Source organism: Prionailurus viverrinus, chromosome B3 (genome assembly GCF_022837055.1).
Source record: "Prionailurus viverrinus isolate Anna chromosome B3, UM_Priviv_1.0, whole genome shotgun sequence".
Taxonomy (NCBI): domain Eukaryota; kingdom Metazoa; phylum Chordata; class Mammalia; order Carnivora; family Felidae; genus Prionailurus; species Prionailurus viverrinus.
The window spans coordinates 44010828-44030445 of NC_062566.1; the positions used below are offsets into that span (position 1 = coordinate 44010828).

Here is a 19618-nt window from a genome sequence, read left to right on the forward strand (position 1 = left end):
GGGTGGCTCAGTCAGTAAAGCAGCCGACTTTGGCTCAGGTCATAATCTCATAGTTCATGAGTTCAAGCCCCACATCGGGCTCTAGGCTGGCAGCTCAGAGCCTGGAGCCTACTTCTGATTCTGAGAACTGATTCTGATTCTGATTCTGATTCTCTCTCTCTGCTCCTCCCCCACCTGCACTCTGTCTCTATCTCTCAAAACTGAATGAACATTAAAAAAAAATTTTTTTTTAAGTCGTTGAGGTTAAAAGCTTATTTTTTGAAGGGACCAATAAAAATTGTAAACTTATAGCTATATTGATCAAGAACAAAAGAGAAGGCACAAATTCACAAATTACCATAATGGGAATGAAAGCAGAGGGATTGCTGTAGAGCCTATGGAATTGAAAAAGACAAAAAGGGAATACTGTGTACAACTTCATGCTAATAAAGAATTGGACACAACTTAGGTGAAATAGACAAAATTCTTGAAAGACACAAATTAACAAAATCAATCACAGAAGAAATAGAAAGCCTGAGTAGCCCTATATTGAATGATATATAACAATATATGACCAGGTAGGCATTTTCCTAGAAATGTAAGGTTTGTTCAACATTAAAAAAAAAAAAAATCTATCAATGTAGGATATAGTGGAAGTGCCTTCACTTCCAGTCATTTTGGTCTTGGCCGCAGAAGCAAGATGACAAAGGGGATGTCGTCATTTGGAAAGCATCACAGTAAAATGCACATAGTGTGCCGCCATTGTGGCTCTAAGGCCTACCGCCTTCAGAAGTTGACCTGTGGCAGATGTGGCTATCCTGCCAAGTGGAAGAGAAAGTATAACTGGAGCGCCAAGGCTAAAAGATGAAATACCACTGGGACTGGTTGGATGAGACACCTAAAAATTGTATCCCAGTAGATGAAAGCATGGATTTCATGAAGGAACAACACCTAAACCCAAGAAGGCAGCTGTTGCAGCATCCAGTTCATCTTAAGGATTTCAACAATTAGCCACACAATAATAAATGATCTGATTTTTAAAAAAAAAATCTATCAAGGGTGCCTGCATGGCTCAGTCAGTTAAGCGTCCAACTTCAGCTCAGGCCATGATCTCACAGTTGTGAGTTTGAGTCCCACATCAGGCTCTCTGCTGTCAGGACAGAGTCTACTCTGGATTCTCTCTCTCTCTCTCTCTCTCTCTCTCTCTCTCTCTCTCTGCCTTTCTCTCAAATAAATAAACATTAAGAAAAAAAATCTATCAATGTAATTCATCATATTTATATGGTACAGAAATAAAAACACATTTTCACTTCAGTAGGTATGGAAAGTACATTTGACAAATCCAATACCTGTTCACGGTAAAAAAACAAAAAACAAAAAACAAAAAAAACCCAGCAAGCTAAGAATAAAATGTAGGATTCATTTAACATCCAAAAATTAATCAAGGGGTGCCTGGATGGCTCAGCTGGTTAAGTGTCCAACTTTGGCTCAGGTCATGATCTCATGGTTCATGAGTTTGAGCTCCATGTTGGGCTCTGTGCTGACAGAGCCTGGAGCCTGCTTCAAATTCTATGTCTCCCTCTCTCTCTGCCCCTCCCCTCCTCACACTCTGTCTGTCTGTCTCTCTCTCAAAAATAAATTAACATTAAAAAAATCAAGGTAGTTCATTATATTAATAGAAAAAAAGAAAAATATATGATCATTTCAATGAAAGGAAAAAATCATTAGCACCTCTTCGTGGTAGAAACTCTTAATCTAGGGACAGATGGGAATGTTCTAAACCTGCTTAAGGTTATTGTGGAAAAAAACAAAACAAAAAAACAAACAATAGCTAACTTCATACTCAGTGGTGACAGTCTGAATGCTTTCTACTTAAATTCAGGAATAAGGCAAGGTTTTGTCCTTTTACAGTCAGTTCAAGACTGTACTGGATGTCCTAGCTGTGTAATATGGCAAAGAGAAGAAATAAAAGTAATGTAGACTAAAAAGGAAGAAAATTGTCTGTTTGTAGACAACATGATCATGTACATGGAAAGCCATAAAGAATCTAAAAAAAAAAAGCTGCCAGACCTAATAAGGTACAAGGCCACAAGATACAAACTCATTGAACAAAAATTGATTATATTTTTATACCCTATCAACGAACAATTGGAAAATAAATTTTAAAAATATCAATTTACAATAGCATAAAAAATAAAAACTTAGAAATAATTTTAACAAAAGATCTGTACAAACTTTACACCGAAAACTATAAAACATTGGGATGCCTGGGTGGCTCAGTCAGTTAAGCGTATGACTCAGCTCAGATCATGATCTCACAGTTCATAAGTTCAAGCCCCCGTCAGGCTCTGTGCTGACAGCTCAGAGCCTGGAGTGTGTTTGGATACTGTCTCCCTCTCTCTCTCTGCCCCTCCCCCGCTTGCTCCTGTGCTCTCTCTGTCTCTCTTTCAGAAATAAATAAACCTTAAAAAAAATTTTTTTTAAAAACCAGTAAAACATTGTTGAGGGAAATCAAAGATCTAAATCAGTGGATAAATGTGCTGTGTTCATGGATTGGAAGATTCGCTATTGTTAGAGTTTTAGCTCTCTTCAAATTGAGTACATTTGGCATAATCCCAGTCAAAATCCCAGTATGATCTTTTCTTTTTCTTTCTTTTTTTAAACATAGCCAGATTTTTTCTTTAAGTTTATTTATTTATTTTGAGAGAGAGGGAGAAAGGGAGAGATGGAGTTGGGGAGGGGCAGAGAGAGGGGGAGAGAGAGAATCCCACGCAGGCTCTGCACTAACAGTGTGGAGCCTGATGTGAGGCTTGAACTCATGACCCCGTGAGATCATGACCTGAGCTGAAATCAAGAGTCAGATGCTTAACCAACTAAGCCACCCAGGTTCCCCCACAGAAAGATCTTTTAAAGAAATTGGTAAATTGATTCTATTATTTTTATGGAAAGTCAAAGGACATAGAGTAAACCAAAACAACTTCATAAAAGAGCAAAATTGGAGAAGTTATGCTACCTAATTTCAAGCCTGACTATCTAGCTACAGTAATCAGAACAGAGTGGCATTGGCATAAGAATAAATAAATTGTTCAACGGAATAGAAGAAAGAATATAGAAATGCACACACACATATGCGCATGCACACACACACACATGGCTGATTGCTTTTCGACAAAAAGTATTAAGGTAATTCAAAAGGAGGTTAGTCTTTTCAGTACATGGTACTGGAACAGTGGCTTATCTATATGGCACAAAATGAACCTTGTTCTTTATCACACATTATATAGAAAATAAGAGCTAAAATTATAAAACTTCTGCGAGGACACATACAAGAAACTCTGTGCTCTACTGGGGTACACAAAGATTTCTTGAACGGGACTCAAAAAGTATGAAACACGAAGGAAAGTGTTGAAATGGACTTGATCAGAATTAAAAACTCTTGTTGTTTGAGAGACACAATTAAGAAAAGGAAAAGGCAAGCCATAGATGGGGAGGAAATATTTTCAAAACCTGTATCTGATAGAACACTTTAATTCACAATATCTATAAAGATCTTTTACAATTTAAAAATAATATGATAGAACAGCCAATTGAAAATTGGGCAGAGCTCTTAGACTTTTTAGTTATGAGTAGGAGTAATAAGAAATTGTTCTTATGATGTTAGGAATAATAGTTCTGCTGTATTGGCATAACTTATTTGAGTGTCTTTAATCTTGATACTAATATCAGCGTAAATATATTTTTGCTACCAGATGGCAGCTCTTTTCATGTGTTCAAGTTCCCTCTGCATTGTGGTAATCTACTACTCAGTGTTAGTCTTTATTTTTCCATGTTGGAAATATATATCACATAAGTATCTGTAAATCATGACAGAAACTGCAAATCATTTCCTAAGACTTTTGTTTTAGGTTATGCAGTAATAAGAAGTTGCTAATTTATTTTGTTCATGATGATTTTATCTTACTCCATTACCCTCAGAGAATACTATTTTTTAAAAAGATATCTGTAAATCTTCTATCTAGCTGTGTATAAGATTATTTTCTGTTTAAGTCCCACCCTTCCACCCATACCCCATTCTCTCCAAAAAACTCCTAATTGGTTTATTCCCTTCATGTCGCTATGTGACTGTGAATAAATAACGTGGAAAAAGGCAAAAAAAAAAAAAAAAGGGGGGGTGGTAGTGGGGAGGGAAGATCAACTGAGAAACAGCCAGGTGGCAGGGTCTAGCTGGGTGGTGAGATTGAGGATATATACTTATATTTACATTTACGTTTAACATTTATATTTGAGAATACACAGTTAGTTGTTAAAACCATGGATGAGATTGTGAAGGGAAAAGGTAGAGAGAATAAAGGACCAAGGGCAATACTTAAGGGAATTTCAGTATTTAACTGGCAGGTAGTAGGAGCGGAGCCTAAGAAAGCAACCGAGAGAGAACAATTAGGATAGTATAAGGACAACCAGAAGGGAGTTGTGTCATGAAAGCAAATGAGATTAGTTTCAAAGAGAAACTAATCAGTAGTATTAAATAAAGAGTGGACCAGCAAAATCAGTGCCTGGAGAGTGTTGATTGTTTTAGCAAAATTGGTGATTTTAGCATTTTCAGAGGGATGGGTTAGAAAGAAACAGGTGGCAACCAGATTCTAAGACTTTGAAGAGCAGTGGGGGTTGAGGAAATGAAGAAAGGGAGGTGGTGGGCTAGAGTAGCTAAGAACATGGCCTCTGAAGCCAGGTGCTTGAGTGTCAGTTCTCACTTGCACTTAGTAGCTGTATGATCTGCTATGATTTGAACTATCTCTCTGTACAAAATAAAAACAATAATCATACCTACCTCACAGGCAGTTATAAGGATTCTAAGAGTTAATATATGTAAACTGCTTAGAATGGTACCTGGCATAGAGTAATTGCTATATAAATATTAGTCATTATTATTATTACAGATTATTTTCCTAGAAAGTTTGAGGTGGGAGGAAAGACAATCTAGATCACTTTGCTGGAGGAAGGAGGAAGAGTTAAGGGGGGGGAGGTGGTTTAAAAACATAATTATGTGACTACAAAAACATAGGTGAAAAGAAAAGCTGAAGATACAAAAGGGAGAAATGAAAATAGATGATAGAAGTTTCCAGAGCAGGTGGTTAGAACATGTACAAAGAGGAATTGACCTCAAATAGGGGCACAACACCTGAATCACTGAGGTTAGGGGTAAGGATGTGTTCTGATAAATACCGGGGTCTTGGGAGTGGTCTGATGGCTTTGATTTTTGTCAAAGTAAGAGGTAAGGTTGTATGAGGAAATTGAAGGGGGAGTTGGTGGTGGAGAATCATGAGTACTTGGGATCCCCAAAGGAAATGGGAGGAATTTGACCAGGGGCAGGTAAAGTGTACAGTCTTTTGTTTTGCAAACTTACGTATCACAAGATTTTTCTTTTCCATGTCACTTTGTAGAAGGGGTTACATGACACATAATTATTTTGAACTGAAAGCACTTTGTCTTATTTTGTAAAAACAGTTTACACCCTTGAGATAACTTGGAACAACCTGAGGTCTTGCAAAGCTAGTCTTAAGAATCAAATTAACCATCTTAACCCCAAAGAAGAAAGAATGTAATAAAAATTGAACAAAATTTGAAAAATCGAAATAGGTTGGAAATCACTAAATTGGATTAAAAGGTTTCTTTCCAATTCTTTGTCTATTTCACTAACACAGTACTTTAGCTTTTCAACAAGATGCAGAAATTACTATAATTACCTACTCCTGCCAAGGAACCCTCCCTTTAACAGTAGGAAATAATTGTAGAAATTGCTAACAAGGAAAAATCTGTGATTTTTATAAGTTGAGCAATCTGAATTTGGGAATAAGCAACAATTACATATATGTTTTTTATTTTAACAGTGATCCATATGTGAGAGTGACATTATATGACCCAATGAATGGAATTTTTACAAGTGTGCAAACGAAAACCATTAAAAAGGTTAGACGTAGCAATATTCAAAAACATTTTAATATACTTTGCTTTATTTTTATATGACAAAAATATTTAAAAAATAGTTATACTCTGTTTATTGTCTTTTAGACTTTGAATCCAAAATGGAATGAAGAAATACTATTCAGAGTAAGTATGAATTTTATTTCAGTAAAACAGCAAAAAATTGATTTCAATAGATTAGAATGATATTATTATTTATCATATTCTGAAATGTATCTTATAATAATTTGTCTAGATTTTTAAAAATTTAAAAAGTGTTAAAGCTCGGTATCCCCATGATGACATGGTCCTAGAACCATTTATCTTATAAAAAAACATGTATGTAAGGTAACAAAGAGGTAAAAGATGATTATAAACCTGGAATTATCTTATTCTACTTTTTTAAAAGTTTGTTTGTTTGTTTGTTTGTTTGTTTGTTTTGAGAGCATGAGAGAGAGCACACATGAGTGGGAGAGGGGCAGAGAGAGAGGAAGAAAATCCCAAGCAGGCTCCGTGCTGTCAGCATGGAGCCCAACATGGGGTTCAATCTTACAGACCATGAGATCATGACCTGAGCTGAAATCAAGAGTTGGACATTTAACTGATAGAGCAACCCAGGTGTCCCTATCTTATTCCACTTTAATTCTGGGTTAAAGTCTATATGATAGTCTTATTCAAATGTAGCAGATTTTGGTGTTTTCCCCTAAAGATCATTCAACATTTGTGTCTCCACAGTCACTTATTAAATAGACTGATCTGGACTAGAGATGGTGAGGGCCTATCAATAAATAGATGCATTTCTTTTCATATACCCTTCATTCACATTCCTGTCGTCCCCCTCACCCTTCCTCCCTATACCACAAGAGCAAACTCCAAATCAGCAGTTATTCCAGACTCCTCAGGAGGGTCCTCAAATTGACAATGCTTCTTTGTACCTATTTGTCAGATTGCGGATTCCAGAATCAATACCCTCCGAATAATGGTAGAGATGCATATCAGTAATCTCCCCTTCTCTGCTGGATCATTCCCATTTGTACATTCCATCCTTAAAATGTCCTGCCTTGCCTCATATTCCCCTTTAGTTGTGGACTTAAATTTCTTTGTTCACTTAAATAACCAATGTTCTTATAAGAGTTGCATTGTAAGAGCTGTCCCCATCACGTCTACTTCTCTAATGCATTCTTTAACCTACTCTAACCTAACTCACACCTGCATCGTTGGAATAAAACTGCTCTTACTAAGGTCACCACTGACCCCCATGTTGCCACATTCATCTAGTCTCATCCTACTTAATGCTATCAACAATGGTCGACTGTAGCTGACCATTTTCCTCAAACACTAGCCTGTCTGCAGGCTGTTATGGTGCCACACCAGACTTTGGTCAGGAAAACAGAAGTCACTCTTCTGTATTCCACATTTGAAGATTTTTTATTTGTTTAGTCTTGTTTTAATAAAGTGAATTGGAAGGAAAGAAATTGCTGAAGCAAATGTCTGAGAAGCTGTTACTGAAAATCCAGCCAACAGCACCAACTAGAGTGCTTCTGGTTTTTCTTGTTTAGAGAAGGAGATCTCCCTTACCCTATTTAGTATGGCATGAAAATAGCATTTTAAATCAGTTTGGAAATTTTAGATTCTTGAGGAAATTGTATTGAGTCAGCTGGATAGTCATATGGGGAAAAATGAAGCTAAATTTCTGGCTTACCTTTACCAGAATAAATTCCAGATTTGGTAACCTCTGGTTTTGATTGCTTGTCTGGCACAAATATTGCTTAGGAGAGAATTTTAACATTCTCAAGTGGTTGAGTGTTTTATTTATTTACACTTTTACTCTTATTTTACTTATTTTTTTGTGTTTTTCTTAGAAATGTATGTGTTTTCAATGTATTGAAGATTTTTGGACCTCTTGCTCTTTTTTCCTTCTAATATGATTGGCCTGTACTTGTCATAATGTTTGGCCCTAATAGGGACGAATGTTTATTTGTCTTGTTTCCAATTTTAATGAGAGTTTATCTAGATTTTCTCCATTAAAAATAGCTTTTTATTATTTATCACATTAGAGATATATTTATCTCATTATTTTTTTCAAGAATTAAAAAAAAATTGACACATCTAATTTTAGCCATGATGCGGTAATAGGGCATTGATGCTATAAACAACTGTAAAGCTATTAAGGATCTTAGCAGAATCCAGAGTGTCACAACATAATATTAAAAATGCACCTGGGGAGAGGCCAAGGTGGGGAACAGCGTGGAAGTTTTCTTTGCGTCTGTCATCCCTGAAATGCAGCCAGATCAACACTAAACCATCTTGCACACCTAGGAAACTGATTTGAGGATTAACACAACAATCTTCACAACCTGAACCACAGATCTTGGCAGGTATGTGGCACAGAGAGGTAAACTGGGGTAGAGGGGAGCTGCAGAGGTCAGGGAGCTATTTTTGTTTGCAAAGAGAGGACAGAGACAGGAAGAGAGTACGGGAAAGCATCCCCCCACCAAAGCAGTGGGAGAGAAAAGAAAGAGTATGCAAGGGACTGAATAAAAAAGGGAGAAAGGAGAAAGGAGAGGGTTTAAATTTCATTGAAACTCTATAAACGGGGAGCGCAGAGTCTGAAACTCCACATAGCTCAATACCTAGTGGTGCTCTGGTGGGAAGGGCAAATCCCCAGGAGCAGAGAGTGAGGTCCGAGGGGTCCTTGGGTCACAAGGAGAGAGGTGGTTCCCCTGCTGGGAGGACATTTGGTAAAGTCTGTGTGGCCACCCCACAGGCAAAGGTCCCAGTGGACCCTGGAGAACAGCCACATTCACTGGTGTTGGAACAAGGATGTTAAGAGTGAAGCCTGGCCCTAGATGTGTGTTGTGATTTACCATAATCTCTGAAACACTGCTGCTACACGATCACGTGAACTTTTTCTGGGGCAGGCTAGCACCCAGCCACAGTCTCTGGGCATCAGCAGCAGCACAGTCTCGCAAACATTCCTGGGAGTAGGGGGCCATTGCTTAGGGAGACCCTACCCCAGAGGGTCAGAACGGGTCAAGGCTGCAGTCCCTCAGAAGTGAGGGGTTGGGAAACACAGTCACATCTGGGATAAAACTCAGGAGGGAGGTGCCACCTGGCAGCCTGACTGTTTGGTCATGGACATTGTAAAAGCAGGGAGTGGACAGAAGCCAGAGACAGAGGAGGTGTGCTCAATTGCCAGTTGGGAGAGCACAGAGCTCTGACACTAGAGACTGGGTAGCTTAGTGACAGCATTTTCCCATCCCTTGCATGCACATACACCCCTACATGCAACACAACAATCCACGCCTGTGAGCTAAGCAGCGCCATCTAGTGGAGAATGGAACCGCTACACTAAGCCCTGCCCAAGTGGGCCAACCTCACGCTTCAGGAACACCACAAGTCTCTTCGCTTGCTTAGTTTATGGACTATAAATTGCCTCATAGTTTGTCTTCTAGGAGAAATCGATGTAATTTAAATTGTATTTCAGTCTGTTCGCTGGTCCATCTATTCAATTTTTTTTTCTTTTTCTTTTCTTATTCTTGAATACATAAAGAGTAAAAAATTTATTTTTATTTTCCATTTTTATTAAAAATATTTTTAAATTTTTTCCTGTATTTTTAACTTTTTTGTAAATTTTTCAAATTCTATTTTACTTCCATCATTTCATTTTATTCTATTTCATTGTATTCATTTTTTCAAATTTTCAAAGGTTTTCCTTTTTTTTCTTTTTGCCTATTTTCCTTTTTTTTCCTTTTCTTATCTTTACCTTTCTTCTCTAATCTCTCAAGCTCCTTTCAATAACCAGACCAAAACACACCTAGGATCTAGCATCCTTTATTTGATTTTTTTGTGTTGTTTTTAATTTTGTTATTTTAATTTTTTTACCTTATTAATTCCCTTTCTTCCTTCAAAATGAAGGAATTCACCCCAAAATAAAGAACAGGAATAAATGAAAGCCAGGGGTTCAATGAACACAGATGCAAGCAAGATATCTGAACCAGAATTTAGAATCATGATAATAAGAATACTAGCTGGAGTTGAAAATAGATTAGAATCCCTTTCTGCGAAGATAAAAGAAGTAAAAGCTAGTCAGGATGAAATAAAAAATGATATAACTGAGCTGCAATCTCGAATGAATGCCCCGGTGGCAAGGATGGATGAAACAGAGCAGCCAATCAGTGATATAGAGGACAAACTTATGGAGAACAATGAAGCAGAAAAGAAAGAGGGAAACTAAAGCAAAAGAGCATGATTTAAGAATTAGAGGACTCAGTGACTCATTAAAAAGGAACAGCATAAGAATCATAGGGGTCCCAGAAGAGGAAGAGAGGAAGGGGTAGAAGGGTTATGTGAGCAAATCATAGCAGAAAACTATCCTAACCTGGGGAAAGGCACAGACATCAAAATCTAGGAAGCACAGAGGACTCCTACTAGATTGAACAAAAGCTGACCATCAACAAGGCATATCATAGTTAAATTCACAAAATACTCACGCAAGGAAAGAATCATGAAAGCAGCAAGGAAAAAGAGTCCTTAACCTACAAGGGAAGACAGATCAGGTTCACAGCAGACTTATCCACAGAAACTTGGCAGGCCAGAAGGGAGTGGCAGGATATAGTCAATGTGCTGAACTGGAAAAATATGCGGCCAAGAATTCTTTATCCACCAAGGCTGTCATTCAAAATAGAAGGAGAGATAAAAAGTTTCCCAGACAAACAAAAATTAAAGGAGTTTGTGACCACTAAACCAGCCCTGCAAGAAATTTTAAGGGGGACTCTCTGAGGGGAGAAAAGGCAAAAACAAACAAACAAACAACAACAAAAACAAAACCAAAAGGACCAAAAGCAACAAAGACTAGAAAGGACCAGAGGGCACCACCAGAAATTCCAACTCTACAGGCAACATAATGGCAATGAATTCCTATTTTTCAGTACTCATTCTAAACGTCAATGGACTCAGTGCTCCAATCAAAAGACATAGGGTAACAGAATGGATAAGAAAACAAGATCCATCTATATGCTGTTTAAAAGAGACCCACTTTAGACCTAAAGATACCTTCAGATTGAAATTAAGGAGATGGAGAGCCATCTGTTATGCTAATGGTCACGAAAAGAAAGCCCGAGTAGCCACACTTATCTCAGACAATCTAGACTTTAAAATAAAGACTGTAATAAGAGAAGAAGAGGGCATTATATCATAATTAAGGGGTCTATCCACCAAGAAGATCTAACAATTGTAAACATTTATGCTCCAAATGTAGAAGCACCCAAATATATAAATCAATTAATCACAAACACATACTTATTGATAATAATACCATACTAGTAGGGTACTTCAACACCCCACTTACAGCAATGGAGAGATTATCTAAACAGAAAATCAACAAGGAAACAATGGCTTTGAATGACACAGTGGATCAGATGGACGTAACAGATATATTCAGAACATTTCATCTTAAAGCAGCGGAATATATATTCTTCTCCAGTGCGTATGGAACGTTCTCCAGAATAGATCACATACTGGGACACAAATCAGTCCTCAACAAGTACAAAAAGATCAAGATCATACTGTGCATATTTTCAGATCATGATACTATGAAACTTGAAATCAACCACAGGAAAAAATGTGCAAAGATAATAAATACTTGGAGACTAAATACCATCATACTGAAGAATGAATGGGCTAACCAAGAAGTTAAAGAGGAAATTAAAAAGTCCATGGAAGCCAATGAAAATGATAACACCACAGCCCCAAACTTCTGGGATGCATCAAAGGTGGTCATAAGAGGAAAGTATATAGCAATCCAGGCCTTCCTGAAGAAGGAAGAAAGATCTCAGATACACAGCCTAATCTTACACCTTAAAGAGCTAGAAAAACAACAGTTAATAAAACCCAAAAACAGAAGAAGACAGGAAATAATAAACATTAGAGCAGAAATCAATGTTGTTTAAACCAAAAAATAGTAGAACAGATCAATGAAACCAGCAGCTGGTTTTTTGAAAGAATTAACAAAATTGATAAACCTCTAGCCAGTTTGGTCAAAAAGAAAAAGGAAAAGACCCAAATAAATAAAATCAAGAATGAAAGAGGAGAAATCACAGCCAACACTGCAGAAATATAAACAGTAATAAGAGAATATTACGAGCAATTATATGCCAATAAAATGGGCAATTTGGAAGCAATAGACAAATTCCTAGAAACATATAAACTATAGAAACTGAAATGGAAGAAATAGAAAATTTGAACAGATCCATAACCAGTAAAGAAATCGAATTAGTAATCAAAAATCTGCCAATAAACAAGAGGCCAGGGCCCGATGGCTTTCCAGGGGAATTCTACCAAACATTTAAATAAGAGTTAACACCTATTCTCTTGAAGCTGTAACAAAAAAATAGAAATGGAAAGAAAACTTCCACACTCTTTCTATGAAGCCAGCTTTATCTTGATTCCAAAACCAGACAAAGACCCCACTAAAAGGAGAACTACAGACCAATTTCCCTGATGAACATGGATGCAAAATTCCTCAACAAGATAACTAGCAAACATGATCCAACAATACATTAAAAAAATTATTAACCATGACCAATTGGATTTATACGTGACATACAGGGCTGGTTCAATATCTGCAAAACAATCACTGTGGTATGTCACATCAATGTGATACATCACATGATCCTCTCAATAGATGAACAGAAAGCGTTTGGCAAAATACAGCATCCTTTCTTGATAAAAACCCTCAAGAAAGTAGGGATAGAAGGATCATACCTCGAGATCATAAAAGCCATATATGAAAGACCCACCACTAATATAATCCTCAATGGGGAAAAACTGAGAGCTTACCCCTAAAGTCAGGAACAAGACTGACAGATGAAAACATGCTCAACATCACTCATCATCATGGAAATACAAATCAAAACCACAATGAGATACTACCTCACACCTCTCAGAATGACTAACATGGACAACTCAGGCAACAACAGATGTTGGCAAGGACATGGAGAAAGAGGATCTCTTTTTCACTGCTGATGGGAATGCAAACTGGTGCAGCCACTCTGGAAAACAGTATGGAGGTTCCTCAAAAAGTTAAAAATAGAACTGCCCTACAATACAGCAATTGCACTACTAGGTATTTATCCAAGGGATACAGGTGTGCTGTTTTGAAGGGGCACATGCACCCCAATGTTTATAGCAGCACTATTGACAATAGCCAAAGTATGGAAAGAGCCCAAATATCCATCGATGGATGAATGGATAAAGAAGATGTAACACACACACACACACACACACACACAATGGAGTGTTACTCAGCAATCAAAAAGAATGAAATCTTGCCATTTGCAATTACATGGATGGAACTAGAGGGTATTATGCTAAGTGAAATTAGTCAGACAAATATATGTCTCACTCATAAGAGGAATTTAAGATACAAAACAGATGAACATAAGGGAAGGGAAGCAAAAATAATATAAAAACAGGGAGGGGGACAAAACATAAGAGACTCTTAAATATAGAGAAAAGGGTTGCTGGAGGGGTTGTGGGAGGAGGGGATGGGCTGAATGGATAAGGAGCATTAAAGAATCCACTCTGGAAATCATTCTTGTGCTACATGCTAACTAACTTGGATGTAAATTAAAAAGTAAATATAGTATTAAAAAATATAAAGGTACCATTAAAAAAATGAGCCTATTTTGCACTACCAAATGGATATTTAAGTTTGAACACAAACAACATAATTCAAATCAATAAACATTGAATAAATGCTGAAAAAAAGCATCTAAAATTATTTTACGTACAACGAACCTCAACAATATGACCAGTTCTCAAAAGGAGAGACAATCAACAAGTGCCAATACCAAGATGATGCAGATATTGGAATTACCAGTAAAACAGCTGTATTATATTAAAGCAGCTAGTATAGTCGTTATAATTATGCTCCATTATATGAAGGTAAACACTCTTGAATGGGAAAATAGATATTCTCACGTATTAAAAACTAAAAATGAATGAAATAGAAATATTAGAACTCAAGAATATAAAATATGAAATTTAAAAAATCATTGAATGAGTTCAGTAGCAGAATGAAGATAACAGTGAAAAGAATTAGTGAACTTGAAGATAAGCAGTAGAAATGATCTAATCTGAAGAACAGAAAATAAAGATTAAAAAATTTAATAGAGTCTTAGGGACCTATAAACAATATTAAAAGAGCCTAATATTTGGGTCATTGAAGTCTTCGAAGAAGAAGAAAAAGGCATTGGTAGAAAAAAATATTTGAAGAAATAACTACCAAAATTTCCAAATTTAGTGAAAGAAATGCATTTATAGTCTAAAGAAGTTCACCAAAACCCAAAGAGAGTTTATGCAAAGAAAACCATGCTCAGACACATCATAATCAAGTTGCTGGAACCAAAGATAATGAAGAAAATTTGAAAACAGGGAAAATGGTACATTATGTATAGAGGTATAATGACTTAAAAAGCTAAATATTTTTCTTCAAAAACTATGATGAAACGGCATAATTAAGGTTGCAAGGAAGAAACAACAGTCAACTCAGAATTCTATATCTAACAAAAATATCCCTCAGGAATGATAGTGTAATAAAGGTATTCTAAGCTGAGGAAAAATAAGAGAATTTACTGCCAATAGACACACTCTAAAGAAAATGCTAAAGGAAATTACTTAGGTTGAAGGTAAATTATATCAGATGTAAATTTTACTTCAGAAATGAAGAAGCAATAGAATAAGTATTGGTTATTATTCTATCTTTCCCTCTTGAGTTCTTTAAAATATTTATGACTATTGAAAGGAAAAATTAAAACACTAGTGGGGTTTATAATTTAGGTAGATATAATACATATTACAACCAAAATATAAATGAGTGAAGATAAAGTAACCTTTTTATTATAGGGTTTCTACATATTATGTCAAGAGGCTTAATACTAACTTTAAGTGGGCCATGAAAAGTTAAGTATGTATATTGTAATCCCTAGTGCAACCACTAGAAAGTAATAGATATAGCCCAAAAAACAATAACAAATAAAAAACAGTAAATTCATCAAGATGCCACAGAACCTACAGACATTAAATGGATAGTAAGGGATACTATGAATTCTGTGCCCATAAATTCAGCAACTTAGATGAATGGACCAATTCCTTTAAAGATACATAGTACCAAAAGTTTAAGAAGAAATAAATTATCTGAAAAATTCTGCAACTCTTAAAGAAATTGCTTTTGAAGTTAAAAACCTCCCAAGAAAGAAAACTTAAGGCCCAAGTGTTTTCACTGCTGAATTCTATCACATATTTAAGGAATGAATAATTCTAATTCTACACAATGTCTTATCAAAAATAGTGGATAGAACATGTCCCAATTCATTTATGAGGTCAGAATTACCCTGATCCCAAAACCAAATGAATATTTTATAAGAAAATAAAACTGCTAACCATTAACCTTCATGACTATAGCCATTTTGTGGTAAGCTTACTAAATTGGGCCCCTTCCATTTTGAAAGGGCCAGTAATTTGTTGTCCAATTACTTCTGTGTGTGGGTTTGCCTTTCCAGTCTGCAGAACCTCAGCCAGCACAAGTGTCTGGGGGCTTACAGAATGCATGTTTTATAGGGATAGAAATCTACATAACATTTCATCCTTCCAGGGGACTCAATTTCTAGAGAAAGAGATGTAGGAATGAACTCATGACCATGGGATCCATTGGTTACATCACCTGCGATGTCATCCATAAGCAAGCAACCTTATAGCACACTAGAATGTCCTACTGATGGCACAGGCAATAGTCTGCAAAGATGGGGTGCCAGTTTATTCACTAAAGCAGAGACTTCAACATGATGCTCTGTCTGCAATAGAAAGTATACATGGGTCCAGGAACAAAGGGGTAGAAGCAGGAGTGGCCCCACTTCTCATCATTTCCAAAGACCCACTAAAGGATTATGTGCTCTAGAGAGTTCTAGAGAACTCTGGACTTTACTAAGTTAGAGGTCCAAGTTCCCAAAAGAAAGCACACTCAATCCAAGGGACATCGTGAGTCCCATCAAACCACAGTTTACTGTTGTAGCCAGGGCACTCTGGACTTCTTGTGCTCAGAAACCAGCGGGTGACTGGGGCTATTAACTTGGTTGAGTTTGCATCTACAGTCATTCTCCAAAGTTTGTCTGGATTCTGCAGGGACCAGACTGGAGAATTAAATGAACCTATTATAGGAACCACCCATGTATCATTTAGGTCCTTAGTAGTGATACTAATCTTTGATATTCACAACAGGTTGCAAGACTTTTGTTTTATAAAAACAGCTTTTATTAAGATATAATTCGCATAACATACAATTCACCCCCTCAAAGTATACCATTCAGTGGTTTTTAGTATATTCAAAAAGTTGTGCAGCCATCAACAAAATCAATTTTTAGAACATTTTCATTAGCCCAAAAAGAAATCCCATGCCCACTAGCTGTCACTCCCATTTTTTTCCAACACCTGCCCTTCTTCCCAGGCAACCACCAACCTACTTTCTGTCTCTTAGATTTGCCTCTTTGAGCCATTTCATGTAAATGGTTTCATACAATACGTGGTTTCCAAGTTTTAACCATGTTATAGTGTGCATCAGTACTTCATTTTTGAAATTGCCAAATAATATTCCCCTGTATGGATAACCACACTTTATTTATCCATGCATCAGTTGATGGGCATCTAGGTTGTTTCTACTTTTTAACGGTTAAGAATAACGTGTGGACATATATTTTCATTTGAAAGTATATACCTAGGAGTAGGATTGCTGGATCACACGAGGAATTGCCAAACTGTTGTCCACGTGGCTGTACCTCTGTACATGCCCACCAACAGTGTATGAGTTTTGAGTATGAATTTTGATTTCTCCGCATCCTTGATAACACTTGTTATTATCTTTTTTTTTTAGAGAGAGAAAAAGAGTGCATGTCTGTATGTTCATGGGGGAAGGGCACAGGGAGAGAGAGAGAGAGAGAGAGAGAGAGAGAGAGAGAATCTCAAGCAGGCTCTATGCCCAGCATAGAGCCTGATGCAGGGCTCTATCTCATGACTGTGAAATCTTGAACCAAAATCAAAAGTCAGACTCTTAACCGACTGATCCACTCAGGTGCCCAACAACACTTGTTATTATCTTTTTATGTTAGCCCCCCTAGTGGGTGTAAAATGGTATCTCATGGTTTTCATTTGCATTTCTGTGATGACCAGTGATGTTTGAGCATCTTTTCATGAGCTTTTTGGCCATTATATATCTTCTTTGGAGAAATGTTTGTTTATATTCTTTGCCCATTTTATAATTGGATTATTTGTCTTTTTGTTATTGAGTTGTCAGGTTCTTTGTATTTTCAGATACAAGTCCCTTGTCAAATACACGATTTGCAAAATTTTTCTCCTGTGGGTTGTGTGTTTTGATTTTATTGATGGTATTATTTAAAGCACAAAAGCTTTTTATTTTGAGGATGTTCAGTTTATTTTTTCTTTTGCTGTTTGTGTTTTTGTTGTTGTATCTATTCAATGTTGTTTTAGATTTATTACTTTGACCAGAGGGAGGAGAGTTTCAGAGGCTTCCACTTGGCCTTCTCACTTTGATAGCTCTTATCCCACAAGCCCATGGATTCACTCTGGTGGTAGTGGTGGTGAGGGGATCCAAGTTCCAGTATGTCAGTCCCAATTTTACATTTGAAAACAAGGAAAATGACTATTGGGTGGATCACAGAACCAGTGGACTCAGTTTAAGCTGAATTTTAGCCAGGGCATTTCCCCAGCACACCACTGAAGAAGTCTTTAGGTATTGAGCCACTGCCTTATGCCAGTGACTTTATGTGTCCCACATTCTTCTCAGGATGGGGAGCTCCTTGCCATTAGGTAAGTGTGAGCTGGTCCTAAAACCCTACCACCCATACCATCTGTGTTGGTTTAGGTCCTCTAAGAAACAGACACTCAGATGAGAGTAGATACGCCAGAGGTTTTGGGGGGAAGCACATGTGAAGCTTAAAGAGGGAGGACACACATATGGGAAGAGCCTTCTGATCATGATGCATCCCTAACACTTGTGCAAGGAGGGGGAAAAGGATTGGTAAGAAGAGCCCCACATTGCAGCACAGTTCTGAGAAAGCCTCATCCAAGCTGCCAGAGAGTTTCCCAGGAAAGATTGTTAGCGAAATCCTGTGTTGGGCATGAATGGCCAGGCTCTAAATCCCTGCTGTGCCCAGTCTTTGGGAGTAGGCAGGGAGAAAACAATGGGTAGATTCAAAGGTGCGTGGTCACTTGGGAGCTGTCAATCAGCAATGCAGGTTCTCTTGAAAGAGATCCAAGTAGCTCATCTCTGGCCATTAGAGTTATGATGTTTAAGGATTCATATTGTCATCCTCAGAGCAGCCACTAAAAAATTAAAATGGAAACATATAGGTAAAACTCCAATAAAGGAAAAAAATGAAATACCAAGAAATACTTGATTAATAATTTTTTAAAAAGAGAAAAGGGAAGAAAAGAGGAATGAAGGAAAAATAGAAATAGAAAGATGATGGTCGTAAAGTCAACCATATCAATAAGTGCCAAAAAAAAAAAAAAAAAAAGAAAAGCAAGGTTCAACCATAGACTCTTAATAGGAGTCACTCTTTGAGTATAAAGACACATTAAAAGTAAAAGTACAGAAAAAGATACACCATTCAAACACCAAGCCAAAAAAAAAAAATCCTCATATGGCTGTATTAACATTAGGTAAGTAGACTTCAGGATGAAAAGTATTCCTAGAGATAAACAGGGACATTGGACATTTCATAATCATAAAAGGGCTTATTCATCAAGAAAAGATGTCTGATAAAGGAGCTTCAAAATTATAAAGCAAAAATTGAAAGACATAGGGAAATAAATTCAGAATAGTTGGAGATTTCATCACTCTTCTTTCAATAGTGATAAACTAGACAAAAATGTTAGTAAATACATAAACAATTTGAACAACCTATCAGTCAACCAATTTAGCATGTATGGAAGACTACATCTAATACCTGAAGAATATATATTCTTTTTATATGCCTATGGAACATTCACTAAGGTAGACTATATATTGGGCCATAAAACAAGTCTGAATACATTTAACAGACTTAAGATTCAACATGTCTCTGAAAATAGAATTCCGTGATACAAATATACCTGAGGAGTCCGCAAATAATTTGGAAATTAAGCAACATAATTTTAAATAAGCCATGGATCAACAAGGAAATCATAAGGAAAATTACAAAACATTTTAACTTGATTATTAAATCAAAACATTATCAAAATATGAGATGAACACATTCAGTGCTTAGAGACAAATTTACACCTTTAAGTGCTTATATACAAAAGAAGAAAGACTTAAAACCAGTGATTTAAGTTTCTATCTTAGAAAACAAAATATAGGGAAGGAAATAAGAATGGGAATCAATGAACTAGAAAATGGATAAAAAGTCAAGAAAATAAATGAAACCAAACATGCTTCTTTGAAAAGATTAATAAAATTGATATACTACAGCTAGCTCAAATAAGAGAAGTTCAAATGACCATTATCAAGAATGAAAGGAGTATCCTATAGATAGTAATAGTAATAATAATAATAATAATAATAATAATAATAATGTAATATGAACAACTTTATGGCAATAATTTTAACTTAGCGCAAATGGAA

General features: G+C 36.5%; 1 protein-coding gene and 1 pseudogene across 5 annotated transcripts in view; both read left to right on the forward strand.

Annotated features, from left to right (window-relative positions):
- The window catches only part of NEDD4 (NEDD4 E3 ubiquitin protein ligase), a 139719-nt gene that overhangs the window by 20877 nt on the left and 99224 nt on the right, over positions 1 to 19618 (forward strand). For 4 of the 5 annotated variants that reach the window (XM_047863621.1, XM_047863620.1, XM_047863623.1 and 1 more), the window contains exons 3-4: positions 5868 to 5946; positions 6049 to 6087. In XM_047863621.1, coding sequence (XP_047719577.1) covers positions 5868 to 5946; positions 6049 to 6087 — 118 coding nt within the window. The remainder of the gene's footprint in view (positions 1 to 5867; positions 5947 to 6048; positions 6088 to 19618) is intronic. The other variant, XM_047863624.1, reaches the window with a different exon arrangement.
- LOC125168468 (60S ribosomal protein L37-like) lies at positions 680 to 974 on the forward strand (annotated as a pseudogene).